We start from the raw sequence: 24,656 nt of genomic DNA, 5'->3' as shown, positions 1-24,656 counted from the left end.
AAAACGTCTTTTATTCTTCGTTTACATAATAAGTTCCTTCCGGCTTCCAAAGTTTAAGCTGAAGTTTAAGAGCTGAAACTTTTACTACTAGCGTCACAGTTGCGCACAATTGTATTTCCGTGAGCAGGAACCTCGGCAGCACCAACCTAGTGGTTGTCCCCTTGCTGGATGCTGCATCTGCACATAAAACATTTCATGTTTCTAAGAACCATAAAAATAATTGGCATAGTTTTGCTCTATAAATTTGGCCACCAAAATGTCTGTGCGAACGAACATTCCAAAAAATTGAAGTATTGGATTTCGTGTTATAGCTTGTTACAATTGTCAATATAGCATCCAAAGTGGCGTACATGGAAGACATTTCCACATAATAGTGGGCACACGAGGAAATGATAATAAAGCATAAAGATAAGAAGATATATTACCCTAACGAAACCTTACGTGGACAGTCCTGCAAGTGCAGGAACATAGTGTGGTATTTATACCTTTATTTCTGGGCTTTTACATGCCAAATCCTCCATATTGTTATGACGGACACGCATTTACAAAATTAGATATTCTTTTGTCACTAGTTCTTCTAGTGGCACAATAATAGTAGAAGGGTGTTTCCGCGTTTGGACCTCATTACTTTGCATCCACAAGAGCGGGGAATCAAGCCTTCCATGCGCACTTAGTAGCTGAAACCCACATCCGCTACACTCTTCATGTTGGCAAACATAGTTCGGTACGCGTGTTTCTTGAAAGTGAATTCGTACCTTGCACCTTTATACGGAATATGTCATGAAACAAGATCTAGCTTCTCGAGGTTTTTCTCCACTATTGAACTGTGGTGAAACCGTACAGGGCGGTCCGGCGTGTAGGGTTGTCTTTTCCCGCTTTTCACGTCGATACCACTCTGCATAAATCTACTATTCAAATATTCATCATTCAAAGGCTGCAGGTTTGGACTCTGGTGTCGGGGATCGATAACGTCGCTTTTTTTTACGCCAAATTGCTGCTATTAGTACGTTATAGAAAAACGTATGCATTATAGAAATGACAGTAGGGCTGCGTTCTAGAAAGACGCTTCAACGATGCCGTCGAACGTGCAAAGAAGGGAATAAATACAACCATTAACCTTCTCAATTACAACAAATGACAGGCCGGATTTGTCCAGGTGGCCATTCCTTTTGTGCTCGTAAAATTTTCCTGCTAAAACCGCGTTGCGGATTGATACATTGCAATGTTGTACTTCACAACTTGCCGTATTCTTAAGTGCGGATGCAGAACCGCGTTCCTGGTGTGTTAGAGAGTGGCTGTCGAAGTGACACACGCCACTCCGGCTACACGAGGAGCGATATGGTATGTTTCTTTGTGTTCCGCAGCTACGCCGCAGTCAGGTATTAGCAGAGATGTAGCCATAATTTTATAGAAAGGAATGGGGGTCCGACGCCCCCCTCCCTCTTCAGGCATACTCGTGGGCATGTTGTATGTGCGTGTATATATATATATATATATATATATATATATATATATATATATATATATATATATATATATATATATATATAATTACTTACCATGCATCCACTTGTGGGCTTGCTGTCAAAATACCCAGAGTACCAATCACCATTCCTCCTACAATAGTAGTAGCAACTTGTTAGAATTCCTCTCTGCGAAAGAATAATCAGTGAAATATTATTTTAGATGGGTAGCCTAACTGATCACATTTTAGAGGACACGGTGCGCCCCAAATATTTCAACGCTCAATTTTTTATCACAACACGACATATAAGGTGCAGCGTCTCAATCAATGTATCGTCAGATTTTTAGAAAAGTGGTATTTAATGTCCATATTTGCCCGCCCAGTAAGATTAAATGTGACCACCTAGAATTTTCTGTTTAGTTCGTGGAATTTCCCTGCAAGCACGTATGATATACTCGCAACGCTCAATTTACGAAAGCTAGAGCATATCAGAAGAAAGTCACCTACAATTGACTAAATAATAGCTTGACATCAATATGTATCATGTCTTCCACTAAAGCATCAAATTATTCGGAGAATGTTTAATTTAAAATTTTTGTATTGGATACCCACGGGGGCAACATTTAGGAATCCAAATGAGCAGGGCATTGAAGTCAAACGCACACACATTCTTACACACAGCGTAATCGAAGACTTCAAAACTTGCAATAAACTTTCAGTCAGTCAAAATTCCTTCAGCAAGACACTCATGTAGACGCCTTAAATACTAGTGTTTCTCACTCTTGACATTGTTAAAAAATTCTTGGAACATGGGGTGTCGCTGTAGCCAACGTTTCGACAAGCAGTGTTGTCTTCTTCTTGTTCACCCTCAACTGTGACTCACACCAACTGTGGGGGATTGGTCAGGTATTTAGTGGTTTTCTATACTGTTATAGTACTTTAAAATAAGGAAGGTTCGGTTTTAGCTCTTCTTTGTTTCCTTCAAGGCTGCTGCTGCAGTCTTGAAGAAGAGAAGATGCATGTATAAACATTGGCTCAGGCCCGTAGCCAGGGGGGAGAGGGGGACAGGCGCCCCCCCCCCCCCCCCGATATTTTATTTTATTTTTTCATTTATTTCAAAAAAATCACAGCATATCCACGGAGTGAATGATGATGAGTGGGCGAAGCTGCGGAGGTTCATCGGTAAACCGTGAATCTTCCGTGAATTCTGCCCAGTACATCATCACCGACGTGAGATCGGGCGCGTTTATACTAAAGGTTCGATGAGTTATGACGACTTGCAGCTCACTTTAATTTTACATGTACGCTGTGAATTTTCATTGTTTAGAAAATCATTGCTTTATAAAACATCTCGCGTCTTTCGTTAAGCAGCTGGCGTCTTTTCATTTTGCTTTAGAAACATCTGGCGTTCTTTCGTTTTGCTTTTACAAAACATCTGGCGTCTTTCGTTGGTTTATTTCATCAATCAACGGCGTTTTGAACAAAATTTTTATTGTTTAATGACGCACAGGAGAAATCTCACCAGGCACTACCTTGGAGGTAAAGATTAGCTGCTAATGGGAATGAGAGACAGAAGAAGTCGGCTTTTAGCTAACACTTACATTTCTACTTCTACTAACGTTTCCTACTGGAACATGCCAATGGCTGCTAATGGGGAATGAGAGACAGACGAATTCGGCTTTTAGTTAACGCGCACGCTGCGAATTTTTTATTGTTCAACAACGCACAGGAAAAATCTCCCACCGGCACCACCTTGGAGGTTAAAGCGTAAGAATGGTTACGCACTACGACTACTACTACGACTACGAGGGACGAACGGGTGCCGCCTTAAGGAGCTTCGCCCCTAAAAACTGCGGGCCCCTCTCGGGCCCATGCCTGAGTGGGTTGAACTTAAATACAGTTCACAAAAGTTGAATTTGGGTGAAGTAGGTGTTTTTACCAAAAATACATAATCAAAATAGGTGTTTTCCTCAAATAGTCAAGGTTACCAACAAGTGCCCCCCCCCCCCCAAAAAAAAAAAATATATTCCTGGCTACGGGCCTGCATTGGCTCCAGCAACACCCCGTGTTCCAAGTTTTTTTTTTTTATCGCTTCAAGATTCCATCTCAAATTTTACATTTGCTGCATTTACATTTCCATATTTGTTTACATTTACATTTACATTTCCACATATCTACATTTACATTTGTTACATTTACATTTCTTTCTGACAAAGAATTTCGTTCGCGATTGTTGACGTTTTCAATGAGTACACGATTGCGATGAATATGCGCTGCCCATATTGCGCTGTGAGTCACTATGACCTCTTCGGTTATAGAATACCCGTTTCGCACGATATCGCCTCGTTGATATATCACATACACTTTTATTTATATTGCAGGCTGTCTAGTAAAATATCGCAGTTAACATCACTGCTACAAAAGTGTATTAGGAAACCTGCAACGACACTCTTCATCAGGTCCCGCTTAAAGTGCTAAGTATAGCAGGAAAGCAGACATTTTTTCGTGTGGTTTCCTTGATATAGCCAGAATCTCATTCAGAGCAGGACCTCATTAAGAGTGTATGAGTACAACAGCACTCGTACAAGGAAACCATTGCGAACAGGCAAAGTACCCACAACAAATACGTTTGTCTTTATTTTCATATAATTCTCTGCCCGACTACTCAATTTTATTCTGTCCCACATTACAATTGGCTTCATATGGAGCACTTACCCCTGTGTGCTCCCTCTCTGGGCATCGAACAAGCGCTGGTGGATGCGCTAGTTTGACCTCTTCAGGAGCTAAATAAGGGATATAATGCACGTCGTGCAGACGGTTGAAAACAACTTAGGAGCGCAAATAAGAGGAAAGAAACAAGCACAAAGAACACTCGTCGCCATATAAGTGTCCGCCGCGTGAAATGTACGTGGCGCATAATATAGCAATACTTTTGATACGGCAGCAGTAGTTGCATGGTTCCAGGAACATGCCTACATAATGTGAAAGTAAGCCAGTATATTTACTGCTAGATCTATTGCATTGTTTTAAAACATAAATCCGAACAAGCAGTTTATAAGCCTCACTATATCCGCATTTCTGACAGTTCTTTATCACGAGTTTGATAATTAGGGACAAAAGTATGTAGCAAAAATCAGTTACATTGCTATTCACGAATTTTTCATAGCCCTGAATTTGAAGATTGCTAGTTTATCCATATTGCGCGGTAAAACATTTTAGCAAAAAGAATATAATGATAGGCATTTTGATCGACATAAACACAATGATAACTTTACAATAATGCGTGGTAATACCGCTTCCAAATACATAGTGATATAACCTCATTTCTTAACGGGCTCCCTCCCATGAATGATGGTCTGCAACTTCATGCATGGCTACAAATGCACGAGATATTAGATACTTCTACCGTAATGTGCAGCGTATCACATGTAAATGTCAAAGGTTAATCTGAGAGTCACAACACTATCTATCAATTATGAATCAGGATATTTATTATAGGTTATTTATTTAAGAAACATCGCTCAACACCCCTCGGTTTCTATGCCGGCACCATTTTTCAGGACACGTTAATTGCTGATATTCTAAGCGAAACTTCAACGCTTGAACAATCAGCCTTACGCGATCATTGATTTGGCTAGAGTTCGTATGTTAGCTTATTCTATATGCAAATATTCTACAAGTGTTAATTTGCGAATTTTAAGTAGAATTCTTCAAACCATCTCATGTAATTACACATAAAATCAGTTTTCGCTGTTTCTGGCATCTCTTTCTGTCACGTACTTATTTGTGGAATATATTGTCGATATGAAAAGTTCGGCATTTCTAACTTGAAGAATACTATCTGTTACCGCGATGTGAAAAAGAAAAAAAGATGTCAATTCGCATTTTCTTACAGAGATCATAGGAGGGTTTGCACATTCCACTCATGCAGATGCCAGCACCTCCAGCGGGGCGTCCACTCTGGCCTATCAACTGTAAGCAGAGATCACGCCACCTTTACCATAACGTTCAATCTTGCCTACATGAACTAAGCAGTTGTCAGACTGCTTTGACAAATTAGAAAAGTGTTAATTTTACTCGTACATTTTAAATCTTCCGCAGATAATTGACGGGTGAGATAACGTACAAAAATTTTAATCTGTGCTTTGGGTAGCAACTTAAAAACAGCTGAGGGATGACTAGCGGATTCAAAGAGGTGTGATTAAACTCTTAAACTTTTTCTGCCTCCTTGACAGGCAGAGGACAGCGGCGATTTCTCAGCTAAAGCACGTAGAAGTTGTGCTATATAGCGCGGTTCGGAAATGCGAAGTAGGTAGTTTGCATGTGCTACGGAAGACAATACGTACTACTGAATGATCACTGTTTCTCAATTTGCACGCGTCAGAAATATTTACAATTAGTTCTCCCTGTTTTCACAGGGAACTCAGTGAGCCACATACATTCATAAATTATAATACTGCTTCATAAAAGATCGTGCAACAAGGAGCGCTGCTAGAGCCAATGTCTTCATAACAGAAATCTGTGTGTGCGCAGGAAGTTGCGACTCTGATAAATATAAGTCGAAATACAAAGGCGGGGAGAACTTTAATGGAGTCGGACGTCAACATTATGACCGTGGTCTTAGGGTGCTAAGGCGAGAAAGGCTTGTTTATTAGATGACATTCACCTAATGTGGGATTTCTGTGGCATAATTTGTGGAAGACAATTTTAATGCGTGACAAAGCTCGAACATGTGTTTTATTCATCATGATAGCAAATGAACAATGAATCCTCGCACTACTTTTCTTGCGTTATACGAGGCTTGTCGTTCGTTTGCTATGTATCACATGTGAACAAGCAAAGCCACCTTAGCCCCACCAATAGAAAAAAAAAAGACGTTTTAAACAGTTTTAACGATGACCTAGCTGTCAGCCGCATTAGAAGTATATGACATGTTCATGTGCTACACGACCTTCACAGAGTTTAGCTAAGCACCTTAGGAAGTGTTTTATACACACTCAGATAAAGCTTTATGGAAATCACGAGTTCTGGTGTGCATTCCCCCAAGATGACTGTAAGACAAAAGCAATCTTCTTCTCTTTCTCATGTTCATCCTTCTCATTGGATTGTATTGAGCCTCCCCCATTCCCCTGTATCTTTCTGCACCCCATGTGTTTCTTCGCTTGTGGTGCAGAAAGTGCCTCCGCAATCAGCCCATCTTTCACTACACGACGATGTCTTGTGACGACATTATCAGGGAACGTCATGTAATTACTCCATTGATGACGCCACTGGTAACGTCTTGTAGCCGTGTCAACATGTGCCTTTTGGTTCGCACATTCCCTTCAATATCATGCGACGTTTGACCGACTTCAGTATTTAGTTTCTTTTTAGCATTCGTGACGTCTCGCGAAGTTCAGCGAAGTCTCGCCAAATCTCAGCAAGTTTCGTGAAGTACCGTGAGGTTTAAAAAATGTCTTGACTTGGAGACATATAAAACTTTCGCCATTAAAAAAATTGATAATCCTGCTGCCTATATGTGTACGTCGGCCAAGAGTTCCATCAGCATAGCGTCATATACTTAAAAAACGCAATTTGTGAAATCCTTCAAAAGGTTAAGTGACTGCGCCTTCAAGCATTGTGATTAGAACAATCAAAGGCATTTCAGAAGGTTCTGACAGCTCTAATACGACAAGGCGCAGCTTGCGCTAAGCGAGGACACATGGTTTAGCTAGCAAAATGCAGTCACATTTAAAAAAGAAAAACATGTTTGAGTGACAACAGTCGACTAGTTCTATTACTTGACCGCTCATAAATCTGAGTAGCAGAAAGTGCTGCACATGTGCAGCGAGATAAAACGCAGAGAGCGACGTTATTTCTCCTTAAATTTAGAAGTAGAAACTGGGAGGCTTTCTTATGTATTCACTTAAGACAACTCCAAGGCGCATGCCTTATTCTTTTTCTCCTCAGTTGATTTAATGATTTTGCCCTGCCACCATTCAAAAGCGTTCTGCACCTCACGTGATTTTGCACTGCCCAAGATCGGAGGCACCTCGCCTGGTTTTGCATTGCCTCCGTGATCGGACCACCTCTGACCACGAGGCCCCGTCATCATGTGACGTTACGTAACGTGACGTCACAATGTCGTCGTAATGACGTCGCAAATGTTGGCGATCTCTGACGTCATCATCACGTCATATGATGACGACATCACATGCTGCTGATTTTTCGCATCACTCGTCCCGGACGTCGCGGGACGAGACGGTCAAATTTCGTGTTTGATGAGGCATTTGAGGCTTTCGCCTCAATCAAATGCCAATATTTTTAATGTCCTTAATATATGCTGAAAAAATCCAAACAGTGACATATTCCACGCAGGTTCGCCATAAAGCGAAACCCTTAACTTTCGATTACTCAATAAAATATCGCTCTTCCCATCTTTATGAGTCCTCTGTCACAAGCATTTGGGGAAGAGCAATTATGGTAGCCATCAGTTGTTAACCACTGTCATACTCTATTGAGAAAACAATTTCAAAAAGAACGCTCCACCGCACTTGACACGTTGCGTGTGATTTCACGTTCAAATAGCAAAAAAAATATTGCAAGCGATATCAGGGTAACGAGCATGTGGCTTTATAGTGCTCACTATTGCATCTATATTTCCGTGTTTAGTAACACTTTCAACGTGGATAGCTGCTTTTTCAATGCGCAGCCCTGTTGTGGATTATTCAATTAGGAATAAATTACATGCTGATTTCCGCATTACGTTCGAGCGATAACGTGTATAATATGCTTACCAAACAAGGCGTCCTGTTATTGTAAGGCATGTTCAGTGTTTGAAAACCCTTTGTGCATCTGTAATAACACGACGTAGCGTAACCGGGCTGTAAATAGAAAAGCACAGCGTGTTGTTACTACATTTGAAAACGAAAAAAAAATATGAAATGACAGCAAATTAAGTTTGACGAAACAGACGCCTTGAAATTCTAGTGTAAGTGTCACTGTGAAGTTATTTTCCGATATTTTTATTGTATCTGCGAAGGGCCGTAAAAACCTGGGGATTTCAGTACAATTCACTGTGACACTCATTAGTTTCATTTCATTTTTTTATAAAAAGGTAGTTATTAGTACAATGCTGAGTTCATTTTATCTACGCTCGTCTAGCGCAGCGAACTATATTGAAGGACAGGGCGAACAAGTGAACAGTTAGCGAGGCGAAATGTAGAAACACAAAGAGTAAGGCTATGAGACATATCGCTGAAGCTAGGTGGTGAAACTCTCGTGATTTCAAAATTACAACAGAATGCTTGATGGCTGGCCAAGTCCGCAGAGTGCCAATTTTATTAAAGTATTGATGATGCCTGAGTGCACGAATAGTGTTGTTTCAATATGACTGTGAAATTAATCAATCGTGACGGGTGTAAAACCCTGCAAGACGCGTCCGTCTTGTCGTTTTTTTGTTCTAGAAGCGGGGGGGGGGGATCAGTCAGTGGATTAGAATTAGTGTTGATGCTGATGTACTGTTTGTTTACTGAATGATTAGAGCATTGCTACCAAGCTATCACGAACGGAGCTTTATACTTTCAACTTTTCTGAACGCAAAACAATGTTTGAAATATATTTATAGGGCGTTCTAAATGCCTCTTGAGGTCTTTCAAACAGAGCGTACGCATAACTGCAGAGTTCCTACCGACCACGCCCAACCGACCGCTCAAGCGACCTCGCTAAACGACCATGGTGCTCCCGTGCTTGAGTGTGTGTGTGCGTTTTTTTATTTTCGTACTCCTTTTTTTTTCTTCCTTACCTTTGTATCCCCCCTTACCGCCCCCCCCCCCCCAGTGCAGGGTCGCAAACGGCAAAATTTTCTTCTGGTTAATCTTCCTGCCTTTCACTTAACCTTTCTCTCTCTCTCTCTGTCTCTTCATACCCACCCATCATTTTAGATTTGATGGTTTTGTTCCCAGAAGGTGTTCTAATTTGTTCAGCACCTGAGTTGCCTTAATTATGTTTGTCTGGAAACCTGTGCCTGTGATACGTTAGAGTACCGTGCCTTTGCTTTATGTATAATCTGAAAGGGAGCAGGAAACGAGGAGCCTTTCGAAAGTATGCTATGTAATCCCATTTATGTGCGCCATCTGTGCGTATCAGATCGCCGGTTATTTCCAGGTATTCTAGCCGCAAGAAGTGCCTCATTTTGGCTCATCATATACGTTGGAAATTTTAGGGCGTCGTTTGACATGCTGACAAGAGCAAACACCTTACTCTTATGCCTGTGCCAGTACAGTTCATAAGTAACGGACTCTTGTGAGAGTGGCGCGACATGGCATGTCGACGCGAGCATGTTTATCACGATAATTAAGGAGAAGAGCGTTGACGAAGGGACAGACTGTCAGAGGTGAAAGGCACCATTGCGTTTATAAATTCATTTCAAAGACCATGAAGAACGCAGTTAACCTCGTCAATGCTTACTTAGTGCAGGTGCCGATCCCCGTGCATCTCACAGCGGTTACTCTACGCCGTTATACTAAAGATATCAACGCAGTTCTTTCACATTCCTAAATGAAATTGAACTGACACAATAAAAATGATATTGAAGGACACTTACGCTTCGGCGAACGCCATCGCATGGTATTTCAAGTGGTTCTGTTAAACAACATAAACAAGTAACGAAAAATTTACAATATAGAAACAGATTTCCCAATGAACAGCACAAAGTTTTTACCGAATAATGCGAATGTATCAATGTAAGGGTCGTTAGTATTGCGATTGACGATATGAACTTTACAATTACTCAGGCCTTTCTCATCATCACGATATTCGTAATGCAAGTCCTTTAGCAATTCTCCATTGAATAATACTTTACTTTTTCCAAATAGTGAACTTAGTTCCTACAGTTGCTTGTTTACCTTCTGCTCTATAATGCGGTAGATACCCCATATAGGCCACATTGACATGTTCCCTAACACTGTTACGCAAACTCTGACGTAATCCGAAGTCTGCCTGGCTCTAATATAGCTTTTGTATAAAAAACAACAACAACAAAAAGAAACATGTGAGACAAGCAGATGATATTTTGTAAAAATGAAATTATTTTAGAGATAGGCGCACATTTTCACATTCAGTGTAGAACTCATTCACGCCTCTGCAAAGCCAACCATGCATTTTGTGGTAGCGAACTTCGGTTCTTAGATATATAAATGCTGAACTAATTATATTTCATTTTTTTCTTTGGTGTAGAGATAGGCACGGCTATTTTGCATTATTTATGCCTTTATGAAAACTTTAACCAGTCAACAGGGACAGTGCAGAGCGTGTATGTACATGGTCTCCGGAACCAATGGAGAAGTCAACCCATTAACAAGAGCGGCGGGAAGAACGACGGTCGAGAGAGACAACCACTAATAAAAGCGCTAGCTTCGGATTCGGCCGGACACTCACCCTCTGAAGAAGAGACCGAATGGGTTTCGAAACGTACGCTCAGTTTCTTAAAATAAAAAAAAGAAGACTAAATACCAAACGTGGCTGGAGAGTCTTTTTATCCTTAATGATTAAGAGTGTAGACAAGGCATTTTGTGCAATCGTTATTTTCGTACGTCGTAACCTAAGCTGTATTAGAATAAGAGAGAGCTGAGCTAGTTGGTAAGTATTCATTCTCTAAAGACAGGGCGTGCAAACACGGACAAACACGGACTTCTTTCTTGTGTCCGTGTCTTGTGTCTGTATAGAATGACAAAGCTGTATATAATCTCTAATTTCTGTACGTACATTACGAAATGTGAACTTGAATTAAGAAAATCATTCATTCGTAAGAGTTTCGATGGTAATACTTACCAGCTTTTATTGTACATCTACCTCGGAAACAGTATCCAACTCTTGAATACCAACGTGAGTACTAGAAAAAAATAAGCGTATCTATGTTATCGTCTATGCGCTTCTAAGAATATCCAACTTTTGTATAGCTAATCTTCGCATCTTTCCTCCACTCATTTGTCTCTACTTTACAAGTAGCTGTGTTTTCTTTGAAAAAATTAGAACTACTAATTAAATAGTGCCGCCATGAGTAACTCGACTTGATCGTGAAGATACATTATGCTACAGCGTGTATGCAGCCTTGAGTTTGTAATACAACGCAATTATTGTTAACTGGTCTGCTGACCAGCAGCGAGGCGTCGTGAGTACCCTTCGAAGTGCTCAACGTAAGCACTTCAAGTAGAGTGCAGTGTATTGACGGCTGTTGCAATGTAGATTGACAACAAAAGCATAAGGGAAACGTCCTAAGTAAAATGAAGAGTGTGCTCGCTGCTTCTGCGAAATTCAGGTGTTTGGCAGGACCAGGAGTGCTTCAAATGCAATTGCAGGCATGGGTCGTCAGCAAAACCAGTCTATTCGCACAGCAGCTCAGCCGAACTCTATTATGATTTTGCGCACGGCGTACTAGGCTCTGATCCCAGGAAAGAAATGGTTCCACCATCGAGCCGATTGAGAATATCTGACAAAGACGTATTTTTTTATTGTTAGACCTCGTTCACACAGTCCTGAACAATCCAGTCCCGTCACGGTCTTGCGGTCCTGTAGAAAAAAAGGACCTACAACAGGCGCTGTGGAGCAGTGCGCGAGTATTCGACAGTGGTGGTAGAGGTGGTGACATAGAGAGCGACACGTGCTTGCAGTATTGACTTACCACTCCCATGTTCGTCCAAAGCTAGAGGAACGATGTATACATTATTTATTAAAACGGTTAGATAGTTCTACGTCGATTAGGAAGAAACAACGGGGAGTATTTGAATCAAATACTGTTTGCATAAACCTAGAATCAAATCTGTCGAGGTCCATTAGCAACACTATATCTAATCGTTGTGAACAACATTGAGCATTGCAGTTGTATTGCCGTTGTTTCATATTCGCATGCAGTGTATTTGAATAGAACAGAACCTTTTGCGCAGCCTCTCCGCCAACCGTAGACACCGCCAGACCTAGCTTTGTAAATAGGTTACATTTAGCGACGGCTTCTTAACTTCTGATCGTCACTCTTGTGGGGTCTGTGCTCCCCGGAGGAGACCATCACTATACGTCTTTGTCGAACGGTTTAATAGCAGAATACAACCCATGAAACACCGTTTCCCAGCGAAAACCGGCTATATGACTGTGCGGTGACAAAGAGTTTACTGCCTGTTTGAAAGGGGCCTTACACCAGAGCTCTCAGAAACGTGGCACCCGAGCCCCATGCGGCAAGCGGCTGCACATGGAATAAACTTTTGTTACTTCGCTAAATGGCATTCGCATTTTTTCTCGCCTGTTGCTATTATTAACGCTTTCTTCGGGGGAGCGAAGGAGACAGGACTGGTCTCAAGAATTTTTTTCCTAAGGCATATATGAGGTCACTTTGAAGTCACTATGGAAATTCACTCTATTAGAATACTTACCCACAGTCATTATCGCAGTGATGCTAAAGCACTCCTGCATGCAAACAACATCCTAACAATCGAGAACACTTTCAAATATAATCTAGGAATACTAGTTTTCAAGCAAACAAAAAATCAGCTTCTTTTGTTTATAATCCCTCCATCAAGTCTAGAGAATACAAACTTGACAAGGTTTTCACAAAATTACATTTTTATTTTACCTATAGTTCATACTAACTATGGCAAACAAACAGCCCACTTCACTGTAATCTGTCCCTGGGATATTATACCTTCAGGAATAAAAACCTCGGAATCAATCGCCATGTTCAAAAAAGATATGAAAACTTTCCTCTCATCCATTCCATAATCTGGATAGTTTTGGTCACTTCTATTACTCCCGCTCCCTTTCATGCATTCTAACAACCTAATGTTAACAAAGCATCGCATCATCATTCTACATTGCTGATATCAGATGTCACTGTTTAGTTTCCTTTATTGTAGTTTATTTTTTACTACCTTTCACCGTGGTAATTATCTCAAAACTGTTTAGGAGAGTTGAATTACCTCTATTTTTTATGTTGTCTAATTTCAGTTTTTGTTGCTGCTTTCTGCTAATGTTTTTCTTAAGTAGAACTCCTCTTTCTTTTTTACCTGCGATGTATTTCATTACCTGTTTCCTGTACCACTGTTTGCTGCATCAATTAATTTTTTCTATATTCACTACTGTAGGAGGTCCCGATTCAATCTCTGAGTATGGGGCCTCCTTCTGTATACACAAATTTTGTAATTGATTCAGTGACTAAATAAAACTATTTCTGATTTCTGATTCTGACATATTGAAACATGACCGTAGAACGAAAAATGTATTCAAGGATTTTGGTCATTCTGCAGATAGGTATCGATATCCTTCTCAAAACCTACATTAAATCTCTCATAGATATGATCCATATCTTAGATATGGGAAAGGCATTCATCCAAATGGCAGCGTCAGGGGACATGTTGTTCAATTCCTCACCCCCCTTCTCCCCTGCGACTTTGTTCACTTCCCCGGCCCTTGTTGGACTAAATTTCTGGACTGAGGCCAGCTAGCTGAGATGAGTTTGATAACCCTGCCTTACACAACCGGCAGCTACAGTTAAAAACTGCAAGTATTGTCCCGCCTTTGTTTTCACTCCCTTCTGAGGTGCCTCGAACGCATACGTCTCCTCGGTGACTGAGTTTATCTAGTAAGAACAGAAGCTTCACCAGAGAATTCAGCTTCTTGCTTTCAAACAAATTCGTGATGCAAGTTTTGTTACTGAACGAATCCTTTTGACGAGAATGCGAGGCTGGACTTCCTGCTTTCATTGGGCTCTCGGTTTCAATAAAGACTGCTCAAAGCTGTCAATTTTTAAATATTATGGTGGCGTGAAAAAAAAAGAACACTTGAGTGCTCGAATTGGCATTTACATGCATTCTGCGAGTTGCTGAATTATTGATAATATTGCGATTTAAAGTAATCAGGAAAGACTGGTTCAGTAAACATTTCATGCACCTGTAATTTCGACCCATTATGCTGCCCTCTCCATAGAGCCAATCTTTACAAGCGCCATGGGTATCACATTATCAAGGAAAATTATATATATATATATATATATATATATATATATATATATTGAAAGACGCTGGACGACCGGACCAGAGAACGCCAGCAGAACCGTTTATTCCAGTGTCTGCCTCGGCACAGAACCACGAAGAAGAAGAAGAACAGGGATGATGATGGCTATGTACAAATGAGAACGATGAAGTGCATTAAATGCGCTTACACTAATTTCCTCCCTCTGGGAAGCGGCCGGCCTGGCCGCAACTCAAAGATCGGCTGAACGAGTAAGGAACGGCTTCATGCGGGAGACGTGAACAATTTCTGTGCTACGACGATGGTGGTCAGTGACGGACTGAAGCGGGGTGATGAGATAGTTCACTGGGGAAGTTTGCTGTAGAACGGTATAGGGGCCAATGTACCGGTGAAGAAATTTGTCGTAAAGTCCAGGAGTTCGAACTGGGGTCCATAGCAAGACCTTATCGCCTGGATAAAAGGCCACGTCACGTCGTTTACTGTCACAGCGACGTTTTCGTTCCTCTTGTGCAGCTTCCGTGTTTAGACGAGCAATTTCACGGCAATGCGCGACTCGAGCTGCAAACTCTTCTGGTAGGGATGTACTGGACGGAGCAGGGGTAAAAAAGAATGCCGTGTCGAAGACGCAGGAGGCAGTCCGTCCATACACTAGGAAGAAAGGGCTGTAGCCAGTAGATCGTTGTGTCGCAGTATTGTAAGCGAATGTGACGAATGTCAAAATGTTGTCCCAGTTTTTGTGGTCAGGCTGTAGGTACATGGAAATCATGTCGGAGAGCGTTCGGTGGAAGCGCCCAGTAAGGCCGTTCGTCTGCGGGTGATATGTAGACGTGGTTTTATGCACCGTATTACTCGCCCGCAGAACATCATCGAGGACCTGCGAAATGAAGGCTTTACCATGGTCACTCAAAAGAACGCGAGGAGCTCCATGGCGCAAGACGATAGAGTTCAAAAAAGAGTTGGCGATTTCTGTAGCGGTGCCAGAACGAAGAGGCGCAGTCTCGGCGTATCTTGTTAAATGGTCGACTGCAGTGGCGATCCAACGGTGACCGGAAGGCGTCAACGGCAAGGGACCATACAAGTCAATTCCGACAAGTTCAAAAGGTGAGGTCGGACATTGTATAGGCTGAAGGAAACCGGTGGGAGGGGATGTAGATCGCTTACGGTGCTGACACGACGAGCACGAGCCCACGTATTTGGCAACCGTTGTGGATAAGCCAGGCCAGAAGCAGCGGGTCTTGATGCGGTCGTAGGTCTTGTGGAAGCCTAGGTGGCCGGCAGCAATGTCGTCGTGAAATGCTTCTAAAACACGAAGACGAAGGCACCGGGGAAGGACTGGCACCCACTTGTTACCCGTGGGATGATAGATGTAGCGATGAAGCACCCCATCTTGTAGGCGAAATTGTCGAAGCTGGCGTCGCAAGCGGCTGTTGGGTGGTTTAGTGATGCCGCGAAGGCGATCGATGAAAGTTCGACAGTAGGAGTCTGCCAGCTGAAGTGAGCGGAAATCGGAGCGCGAATCAAGTTGTATTTGATCCACTGAGGCAATCGAGAGCTGGTGTGAGGCAGGCGGGACGTCAGAGCCCCTCGAAGGAGATGCGGAGGGCGAATGGTCGAGGAAGCGAAAGTGGGCATCGGGACAGCGCGTCGGCATCATGATGACATTTGCCAGATTTGTACGTGATGGTAAAGTCGTATTCTTTCAAGCGCAGTATCCAGCGCCCTAGACGTCCCGACATATTCTTCATTGATGACAGCCAACAAAGTGCGTGATGGTCGGTGACGATGGTGAAGTGCCGACCGTAGAGATATGGGCGAAATTTCTGTATCGACCAGACAATAGCCAAGCACTCCTGCTCCGTGATCGTGTAGTTGCGCTCCGCTGTCGACAGGGTCCGGCTAGCATATGCCACAACTTGCTCTTTAGAGGCGGCGTCACGCTGTAGAAGCACTGCTCCAATACCCTGTGCGCTTGCGTCAGTGTGGAGTATAGTGGGCACTCTCTCGTCAAAGTGGCGAAGCACTGGTCCGGACGTCAGGCGTTCTTTAAGGGTTTTAAATGCGAACTCACAGTCGTTGGACCATGCGAAAGAAGCACCAGCGACTAATAGCTTATTCAGAGGAGCCGCTATGCTAGCAAAGTTGCGTATAAAGCGACGAAAGTAGGACGCCAGAACAAGAAAGCTGCGCAACGTCTTCTGGTTGGAGGGTCGAGGGAACTGTATTACAGCTGCGATTTTGTCAGGGTATATATATATATATATATATATATATATATATATATATATATATATATGTATATGTATATATGTATATGTATATATGTATATATATATATGTATATATATATAATAGCAATAAGAATAACCATGTGTACCCGAAATTATTAAACGCTGCTGCAGCTGCCTCAAGGTGCTCACGTCATATACTATATATGTAATTCTGAATAACTGCCGCTAACGTAGCCTCTAACACCATAGGTAACGGCAATATCTTGACGCTAAATACGTCTGGACGCTAGTACCTCCACTTCAGCATCACTTAAATAAAAAATAGGCATAAATGAAGCTTTCAGAAGCATCTCAAAAGTGCACATATCTCGCAGAAGCCCACTATTCTACACATTGCGCTATACACGCAAACGTCTGTACGGTTAATAATTAGCACTCCTAATAATTTGTCGGGTGTACATGCTAGCGCTAGAGACGCTTAGCATTTTATTCACGTCGCGTTCACATGGGTTTCATTAGAAAGATACCGACGGTGTCTTATGCTAGAACATTTGGTGTAATGCTTCCCCCTATCCTTCTTACCCGCAAATTCTTTACTGTTTAATGCTACACTTATCTTGTAATTTACTGAAATTTTCACTACATGTACTTGTCGTTAAACTGCACCATTCCTCTCGTATAAGGTAATCGAAACACCCGTCACTGCGCCTACAAAATTGTTGTTGGTAAACAGGTGCTTCCTAGGCGGCTTGTTGAAATTTCGTCTTTTTTGCAACACGAGTTTGCTCTAGTACAGTTACCGAAAGAAGGGAAATTTTAAGAGCTAGTTTATTTTGTTAGACACAACATTAAGGACAACTAACGAACAATCAAGCCAAGTAATGTAGAGGGGACGTTACTTGTAGTAATTGTGATATAAATTTGAAGAAACTAAAGTGGACGAAAAGATAAGTTGCCCCCGGCAGGGACCGAACCTGCAACCTTCGAATAACGTTTGCTCTACCCATTGAGCTACGGTGGTGGTGCACTTTATTGGCTATATCTGCTGCAACCAAAGTGGCTATGCATATATATATATATATATATATATATATATATATATATATATATATATATATATATATATATATATATATATATATACAGCCAATAAACTGTACGGGAGGATGACCATCGCCGTACATCAAGTGTTAGAGCATCGGTCGGGTCACTCGTAGGGTGCAGGTTCGGTCCCTGCCGGGGGCACGTTATCTATTCGTTCAGTTTAATTTTTTTACATTTGTATCGCAATTGCTACATATAACACCCCTATAATTTTCTTCGCTTGATTGCCCGTTAGCTCTCATTAATACAATTACAGGAAGCTTTTAGCCTTTACATCTGTGTCTGTACATCGCATTTTAACATCCACATCCCTAGAAGTCACCGTGGTAGACCAGACGCTTAGATGATTCACTGTTATGCTCGAAAACAATGGTTCAATTCCTGACCATGTGAGCCTCATTTTGATGAGGGCGAGATGTCAAAAAACACGTGCACATTGATTTAGGTGAAGCAAAACGTAAATGCGATCTAGTTGGTGTACGTTAAAGAACAGCATGTAATAAAAATTAATCCAGCGTTCCTGACTAGGTCATCGCCTCATAATCATATTGTAGTTTGACACGAAAGACCGAAGAATTTACGTTTTTTTTTACATACCCAACAAGGCGTGCCATCTTCAAAATTACGAAGCCCTATTCTCCAACCTTGGAGGTATAAGTAGTGACAGGTGAGTCTTGGCGCTTGCTGCAAGGGCGAGATTGTATTGATATGAAATAAAGCTGAATGTAATAATAGGTCACGATAAACGAAGAAAACAATTGTTTTGTCTGCAAGAAAAAGACACTGATGAAACACATCCAAGACAGTCGCACAAGGTAACCAGCCTTGGTAACTTAGGGCTTCAGATGTTGCACTGCTATGCTCGACAGTGCAGAATTTTTTTCTGGCAAGGGGGCCCACATGGCGATATATAAAAACTCTCGTGCACTTTTGCGAAACTTAGTTCTTTGAATAAATGTATATATCTGTAGGAAGCTCGGCTTTTGTACGCATGCCATTCAGGTGATGTTGCAAGCCACCCGGAAATCTGATAGCTACCTGCAAACAGTGCTTTCTGCACACATCAGTCGATGCTATAAAAGATTCGATGATTACCTCACCGACAATGTTTACATTCTACCATTGTTTCGCTGGTGATAGCATCTGGTCACTTTTGAAAGCAGGTATTAAGTAAAGTGAGGGAACAAAGGGTGTCTGACGTCCGTGGTGTATGTGATATAGGCGTTATTACTGTTCAGTGAAGACAATCTACTATATATACAAAATCGTGCCTGTGTGAAGTTTGTGCGTGCTACTCTTCCTTTCTTTTTGATCGTAAGAAAGCTAACAGATATCAGTGTGAAATGATTTGGCAGTATTTTTGATTGTGTCACTTTTAAGTCAGTCACTGTGCGCTAAATGCCTTAATGTATTACGTAGAGTTCTGTCAACGAAAAAAAAGCACTCACACGAATATATGTATATATACTTACGATGTTTTAGCAGTATAGTCACTAATAAAAAATGTTCATGCACTGCTGTAAGCAAGTGACACATTCAATATAAACTCACTATTGCAGCAAGGGACCTATATACAGTCGGCGGAGGTTCCTCCGAATACAGCGTCTGTACGGCATTTTCTGAAACCACAATATAAGCAATGAATACTGTTGCAGTCAATCAACGTTAAGTGTACATCAGGAGGACGTTGTTAGTGTCAGCTGGTAAAGAATCGTGCGGCAGATTTCTCTAAAGGAACTGTCGTAGTTTGCGAATAATTGAATTGACTCAAACTCAATGTAACATTGACACATTTGATATTGGCATGTATGTTGTAAGATCGGATAGCTAACGACTACCTACATTGCTCAATGCTGGAAAAACAATTCACTTTTGTGGCAAAACGCGAATTTTGATGGTGACTTCACGTAAATGCACACTAATTTAGAGTGACCTTTATATTCTGAGTATATTGTCCTGCTTCAGATCTCACCATTTCTTTGACAACTTAAGCAAGGGTAATGTTTCGTTTTATGCCCACCTATGGCAGCCCGAAGATTCTGGGTTCCATCCATCAATCCACCCGACCCGAGAGCGTCTTGGCGCTCTCCGGTAGTCTCATTAACTTGATAATACCGAAAATGGCATGCGATGGCGTGAGTGTATGAACAACGTGACTGACAACTCATGGTACCAATAACGTGGCATATCATTCGAGCAGGTTCGGAAACTACTTTCCCTGGTCACATGTAACGCCTAAGCTCATTCCACAGTCCATGGTGTTCGGGTATGCGCTAAAGGTGATTCACACACCAGAGCAACCAATGAATAGCGTGTTCTAGACCCAGGCCACACATTTTCAGAATTTTTAGTAAAGTTGTTTCACTTACATTGCATGAGTTAAAAAACGGAAAGAGATACCGTTTGTCATTGTTCGCGATTTGTACCTGATAAACGCTGGAGAGCGTGCTGGAATTGTTTTTAGGCAGCTACCTCACGGTACGGCATCCGCACGGCCGTGAATAGATCTGTGAGATCAACACACACACACAGTAGTGCGGGGTTGATTGTACCTCGGGAATTGTAGTCGTGGCGCTGGCTTTCTACTTTACGTAATCCAATAACGTAATGCAGTATAACAAACTTTGCATACGTGTTTCTATAACTCAACATGCTATAGCCTGGGTTGCTTGTCCCCGGAGAAATGCGCGCATGGACGCTGCTTGCACTTCGTTTCGGTGAAGGTGACGTTTGTGCTGTAACGTGACTGCCAACGTTTCGTCGGGAAATGAGCTACCATTTACACACCAGTAAGTCAACGTGCCTTATAAGAGCATGATCTGCACATAACTAGCTAAAACTACAGAAGGATGTCGATGTGCGTCGTAAGAGTTGGTCCAAAGCCATGCAAGTCGGCATAAGCAGCTATTAGCTGACTCCTTTGCATAAAGTCAATCCCAAGTTGCATGGCATCCGATGATTTTTTTTTGCGTAACTTGTTTCGCACTAGACGCAACTGCTACAGATATTCATTGACGTGAATAAGGTAAAAGCCTTATATGTCTCACGTGAACATGACGGTGAAGGAAGATCTGGCATGAACATGACCTCGAGCGTAAACGGTGTGACCCAAATGAACCACAACGCATGCGCCTTCACTCTGTCTTCGCGGCGTTCGTGTGACCGATAAATATAAGATGCACTAATAATATGTGTCAGCGAGAGCTATCCTTACATCGTATTTGCGGGGTTCGCGCGACCAAGATTTCAAACGGGAAACGGCGGGAAACACAGGACAGTGAAAGAGACGGATCAACGCTTGGTCCGTCTCTTTCACTGTGCGTGTTTCGCGCTGTTTCTCGTTTCGTTAAACATGTACCAACCGGCCCAAATAAGCACTCTAGTGCAAGATTTGAAAATACGCAAAGCGGCAAAGCGATGTTCATGTTTTATTTAAATAAATCATTTCGACAAGTACACAAGATACTTAACCCTTTCGGCCCTGGCGTCGTCCATTGACGACGCCGCACAAAAGTTCCCCTAGCACCTAGGAAATTAAACCAAAACTGCTCATTCTTAAGGAAATACTTCTTCAATCATCCCCACTGTGATTGACAACAAAGTTGCGACATATTTGCGGAGCTGGGAGCCACGAAGAAGAAAAAATTCGGCAGATCCCACGTACCGTGGGAATCGATGTTATGCGAAGCATGCAGGGGATGGTGACTGTGGCGTAATTTTTCACATTGAGCGAAACGTTACGGAATGACGCTAGAGAAATGTGGTAGTGGTATACACACACTCATGTGTTGAAGAGTTGCATATGTATTAGATAAATAGTTGTTTACAGCTGCGTAACGATGCCAACACCAACATGGGTGTTACCAACACCAGACGCGGTAAGCTGATATGTAGTGCTTATATTATTCAATTAGATAGCGCAAATCCGAACAAGACAAAGAAGGAACATAGATGGGCAGGACAGGCGTTACTCTCAACTAAGCTTCATTCAGGAAAGTTTCTCTAGATATATACACAACCGACTGGCACGCGCAGGAGCACTGCACGCACGTTACAGTCACAGTTGCAGTTGTTACAGTTGTTATGCCTATACTTGTCCGTTATGACGCAGAACGTAGGCATGCACGGAGAACGAACGCACGCACGCACGCACGAACCCGTGTGCATGTGTGGAAGGGGTTCTTGACAGTTCTTGAACAAGGTCATCATTATCGTGATCAGTGAGCCCCAGCAGCTGGACCGGACTTGGTATTCGGATCCGTTCATGATCGCGGCTACGATGCGTCTAAGTGCAGTGATCTCAGAGGTATAGCACAGCTCGTGGAAATCCTGGATGCCTTTTACAGTGAAATGATCTATGATGTCTCCTGTCCTGGATGTGGCAGCGAGGTGTTTTGATGCCCTGTCCATATTCAAGCCGTCTTTTATGCAGTATAAGGACCAGGCGTTGTTGGGTCTTGATAAAGCAATGTTGAAGTCGCCGGTAATGATGGGAGGCCTGGTTCTCTCCGCAGGTTTATTGTAGGAGGCATTGATCCAGGCTTTTGCGTAATCCACGTGGTCCGCGTTGCGGGCCACGTGGACGAGTGGATGGCAGTTGAGCGTCTTCGAGGACTGTTCTGTCTACAGCTTCCTCGCTTTCCTTGCGTTCGCCGCGGTGGTGCAGCGGTTACGGTGCTCGGCTGCTGACCCAAAGGTCGCGGGTTCGATCCTGGCCGCGGCGATCGAATTTGGTTGGAGGCAGAATGCTAGATGCCCGTGTACTGTGCGATCTCGGTACACGTTAAAGAATACCAGATGGTCAAAATTTCCGGAGTCCTTCGCTACGGCGTCTCTCATAATCATGTCGGGGTTTTGGGACATAAAACCCCAACAATTATTATTATCACTTTTCTTGCGTGTCAGTGTGTGTATGTTCGCGGTTACTGTGTTGGTTGAACTCTATCACCTGTGGCGCATACCCGCAAAACATGAACTCTGGTATGTCGGTATGTGCCACACGTGACCAAGAGAAAGGGTTTTATGACGTAAGCGACAGGTATTTTGCGTTATTCATGTCATGACCAGTGGATCGTGTTCGTCATACATTGATCCCCTGCTATGCCAATTTTGGTATACTAGAAGTTATGGAGACGACCTGGAGAGCGCCCAGACGTAGGCGGCTAGATGGATAGATAGATAGATAGATAGATAGATAGATAGATAGATAGATAGATAGATAGATAGATAGATAGATAGATAGATAGATAGATAGATAGATAGATAGATAGATAGATAGATAGATAGATAGATAGATAGATACGTAGATAGAAACGGCCAAAGTGCCTGAGGTTCGCTAAGAAATGCTTCGCATTTAAAAGCTTGACCGAAGTGATGGGTGACGCCGAGGCGGGTCAGGTGAGGCGGCTAAGCGCCGTTTTTGGGACGTCGTACAGAAGCTGTTTCAAGGAGTATCACGCTGAAAAATGAGACGTGGTTCACATTTTGTGTACACTAGTGAGTAGCAGAAATAAAAAAGCCATTTTCTTAATTTCCCAACCCCTGAGCGCTGCTGACCTAATCTGATTCCTTGCTAATTAATCCATAAATACTTGCACCACTGGCTCAAGTTTTTGTTTTTGGTCTTCTGAGGTCATAACTATTAAGAAAACACGCACAAAAAATGTCTCCGGCCGAAATAAAAAATCCAGGGCTGAAAGGGTTAAAGAGGATAGTGGGATAAAAGCTGCCTAATTAAACGTGGTGGAGACAGCACGGTGAAAGAACTACAAATGATGGCTTTCGCCTTCTAGTCGTCTTATCCGAATGCATAAGGGTCCCTGTGAGTTTCATTGTAAGCTTATCCCTTCTGGACTACTTTTCGCACTTCCTCGTCATTGGAGCCTTTTCTTCTATTTTCTAATTCTAATCCATCGTTTATTATATGGTTCATTTTCTTCTGACGTAAATTAAAGTGTAGTAGTAAATGTATGATTATTGGTCATGATATATGGTATAAACGCACGTAGAATCGGCCACTGACATCTCCATTATTATGCTTGTTTTTAACACGAAAATGTTTTATGCCGGGGTCCACCAAGGTGGCGGCTTTAGCGCAAGCCTCGCTCATAGCATCCATCCATATCGACAAATAGTCGTCCGACGCTCGCCTGGCTGTCGCACCGCGTTCCTCGCTCGCCCTGTGAGAAGTAAAGTCCAGGCTAGAGGGACGACACGACGCGCGTAGCGTTTCTCTTCGTATTTCACGACGCTTTGAAAGAGTGCAATGGAATATTAGTGTTTATTATGTGCTTGTTGATGCCATCCTTGCGCGGGATTCACCAAATGCGTGTCCACCTATATGTTAAGAACTTCAGCTACCGTAAGGGTTAAATCATGATCATGGGCGTTTGTCGTCGGTACGGAGATGTCCCACTAGGCGGCAACGTGAGTGCAATGCATCCATATCAAGCAATGCTATATCTGCCAAACAACAGTAGGCATTCTACAAGCTCTCATATACCAATGCACTATAAACAATAAACTACTTCTGTGACGACACGTTTCACTTTCTTGTTATACCGATTGCTATGAAGGAGGAATCAGCCATCTTTTTTGTCATACCAGGGACGAGGTAACGCGCGGTGTACGTTCTTAACAACACTTGTATAACAAGACATCTATAAATTTCTTTCGAATGAACGGAACCTGTGTTACATGTGGCTGTGATAAGTATACAATCAACTTACCGCTTAGCTTTGCCAAAATGAAAGCAAGAATACAAAGTACTTCCATAACTGAGGCTTTGATCTACCCTTTAGAGACGTCTACTCGTACAAATGAAATACGGAGATTGCCTATATATTCAATAGATGCAACACGAC

General features: G+C 42.4%; 1 protein-coding gene across 1 annotated transcript; it reads right to left on the bottom strand.

Annotated features, from left to right (window-relative positions):
* LOC119402043 (uncharacterized) lies at window positions 1-24,656 on the bottom strand. Its single transcript, XM_037669124.2, has 10 exons — window positions 24,522-24,656; window positions 19,345-19,412; window positions 18,391-18,477; window positions 11,276-11,336; window positions 10,050-10,087; window positions 8,242-8,328; window positions 5,359-5,437; window positions 4,181-4,248; window positions 1,560-1,652; window positions 1-177 (listed from the first exon to the last, which is right to left on the bottom strand). The coding sequence occupies exons 1-10, from the start codon at window positions 24,565-24,567 to the stop codon at window positions 94-96; spliced, it is 711 nt and encodes a 236-aa protein (XP_037525052.1). The 5' UTR covers window positions 24,568-24,656; the 3' UTR covers window positions 1-93.

This window comes from Rhipicephalus sanguineus, chromosome 8 (genome assembly GCF_013339695.2).
Source record: "Rhipicephalus sanguineus isolate Rsan-2018 chromosome 8, BIME_Rsan_1.4, whole genome shotgun sequence".
NCBI lineage: Eukaryota > Metazoa > Arthropoda > Arachnida > Ixodida > Ixodidae > Rhipicephalus > Rhipicephalus sanguineus.
The sequence above is the reverse complement of the archived record's forward strand: the minus strand, read 5'-3'. Positions and strand labels throughout refer to the sequence as shown.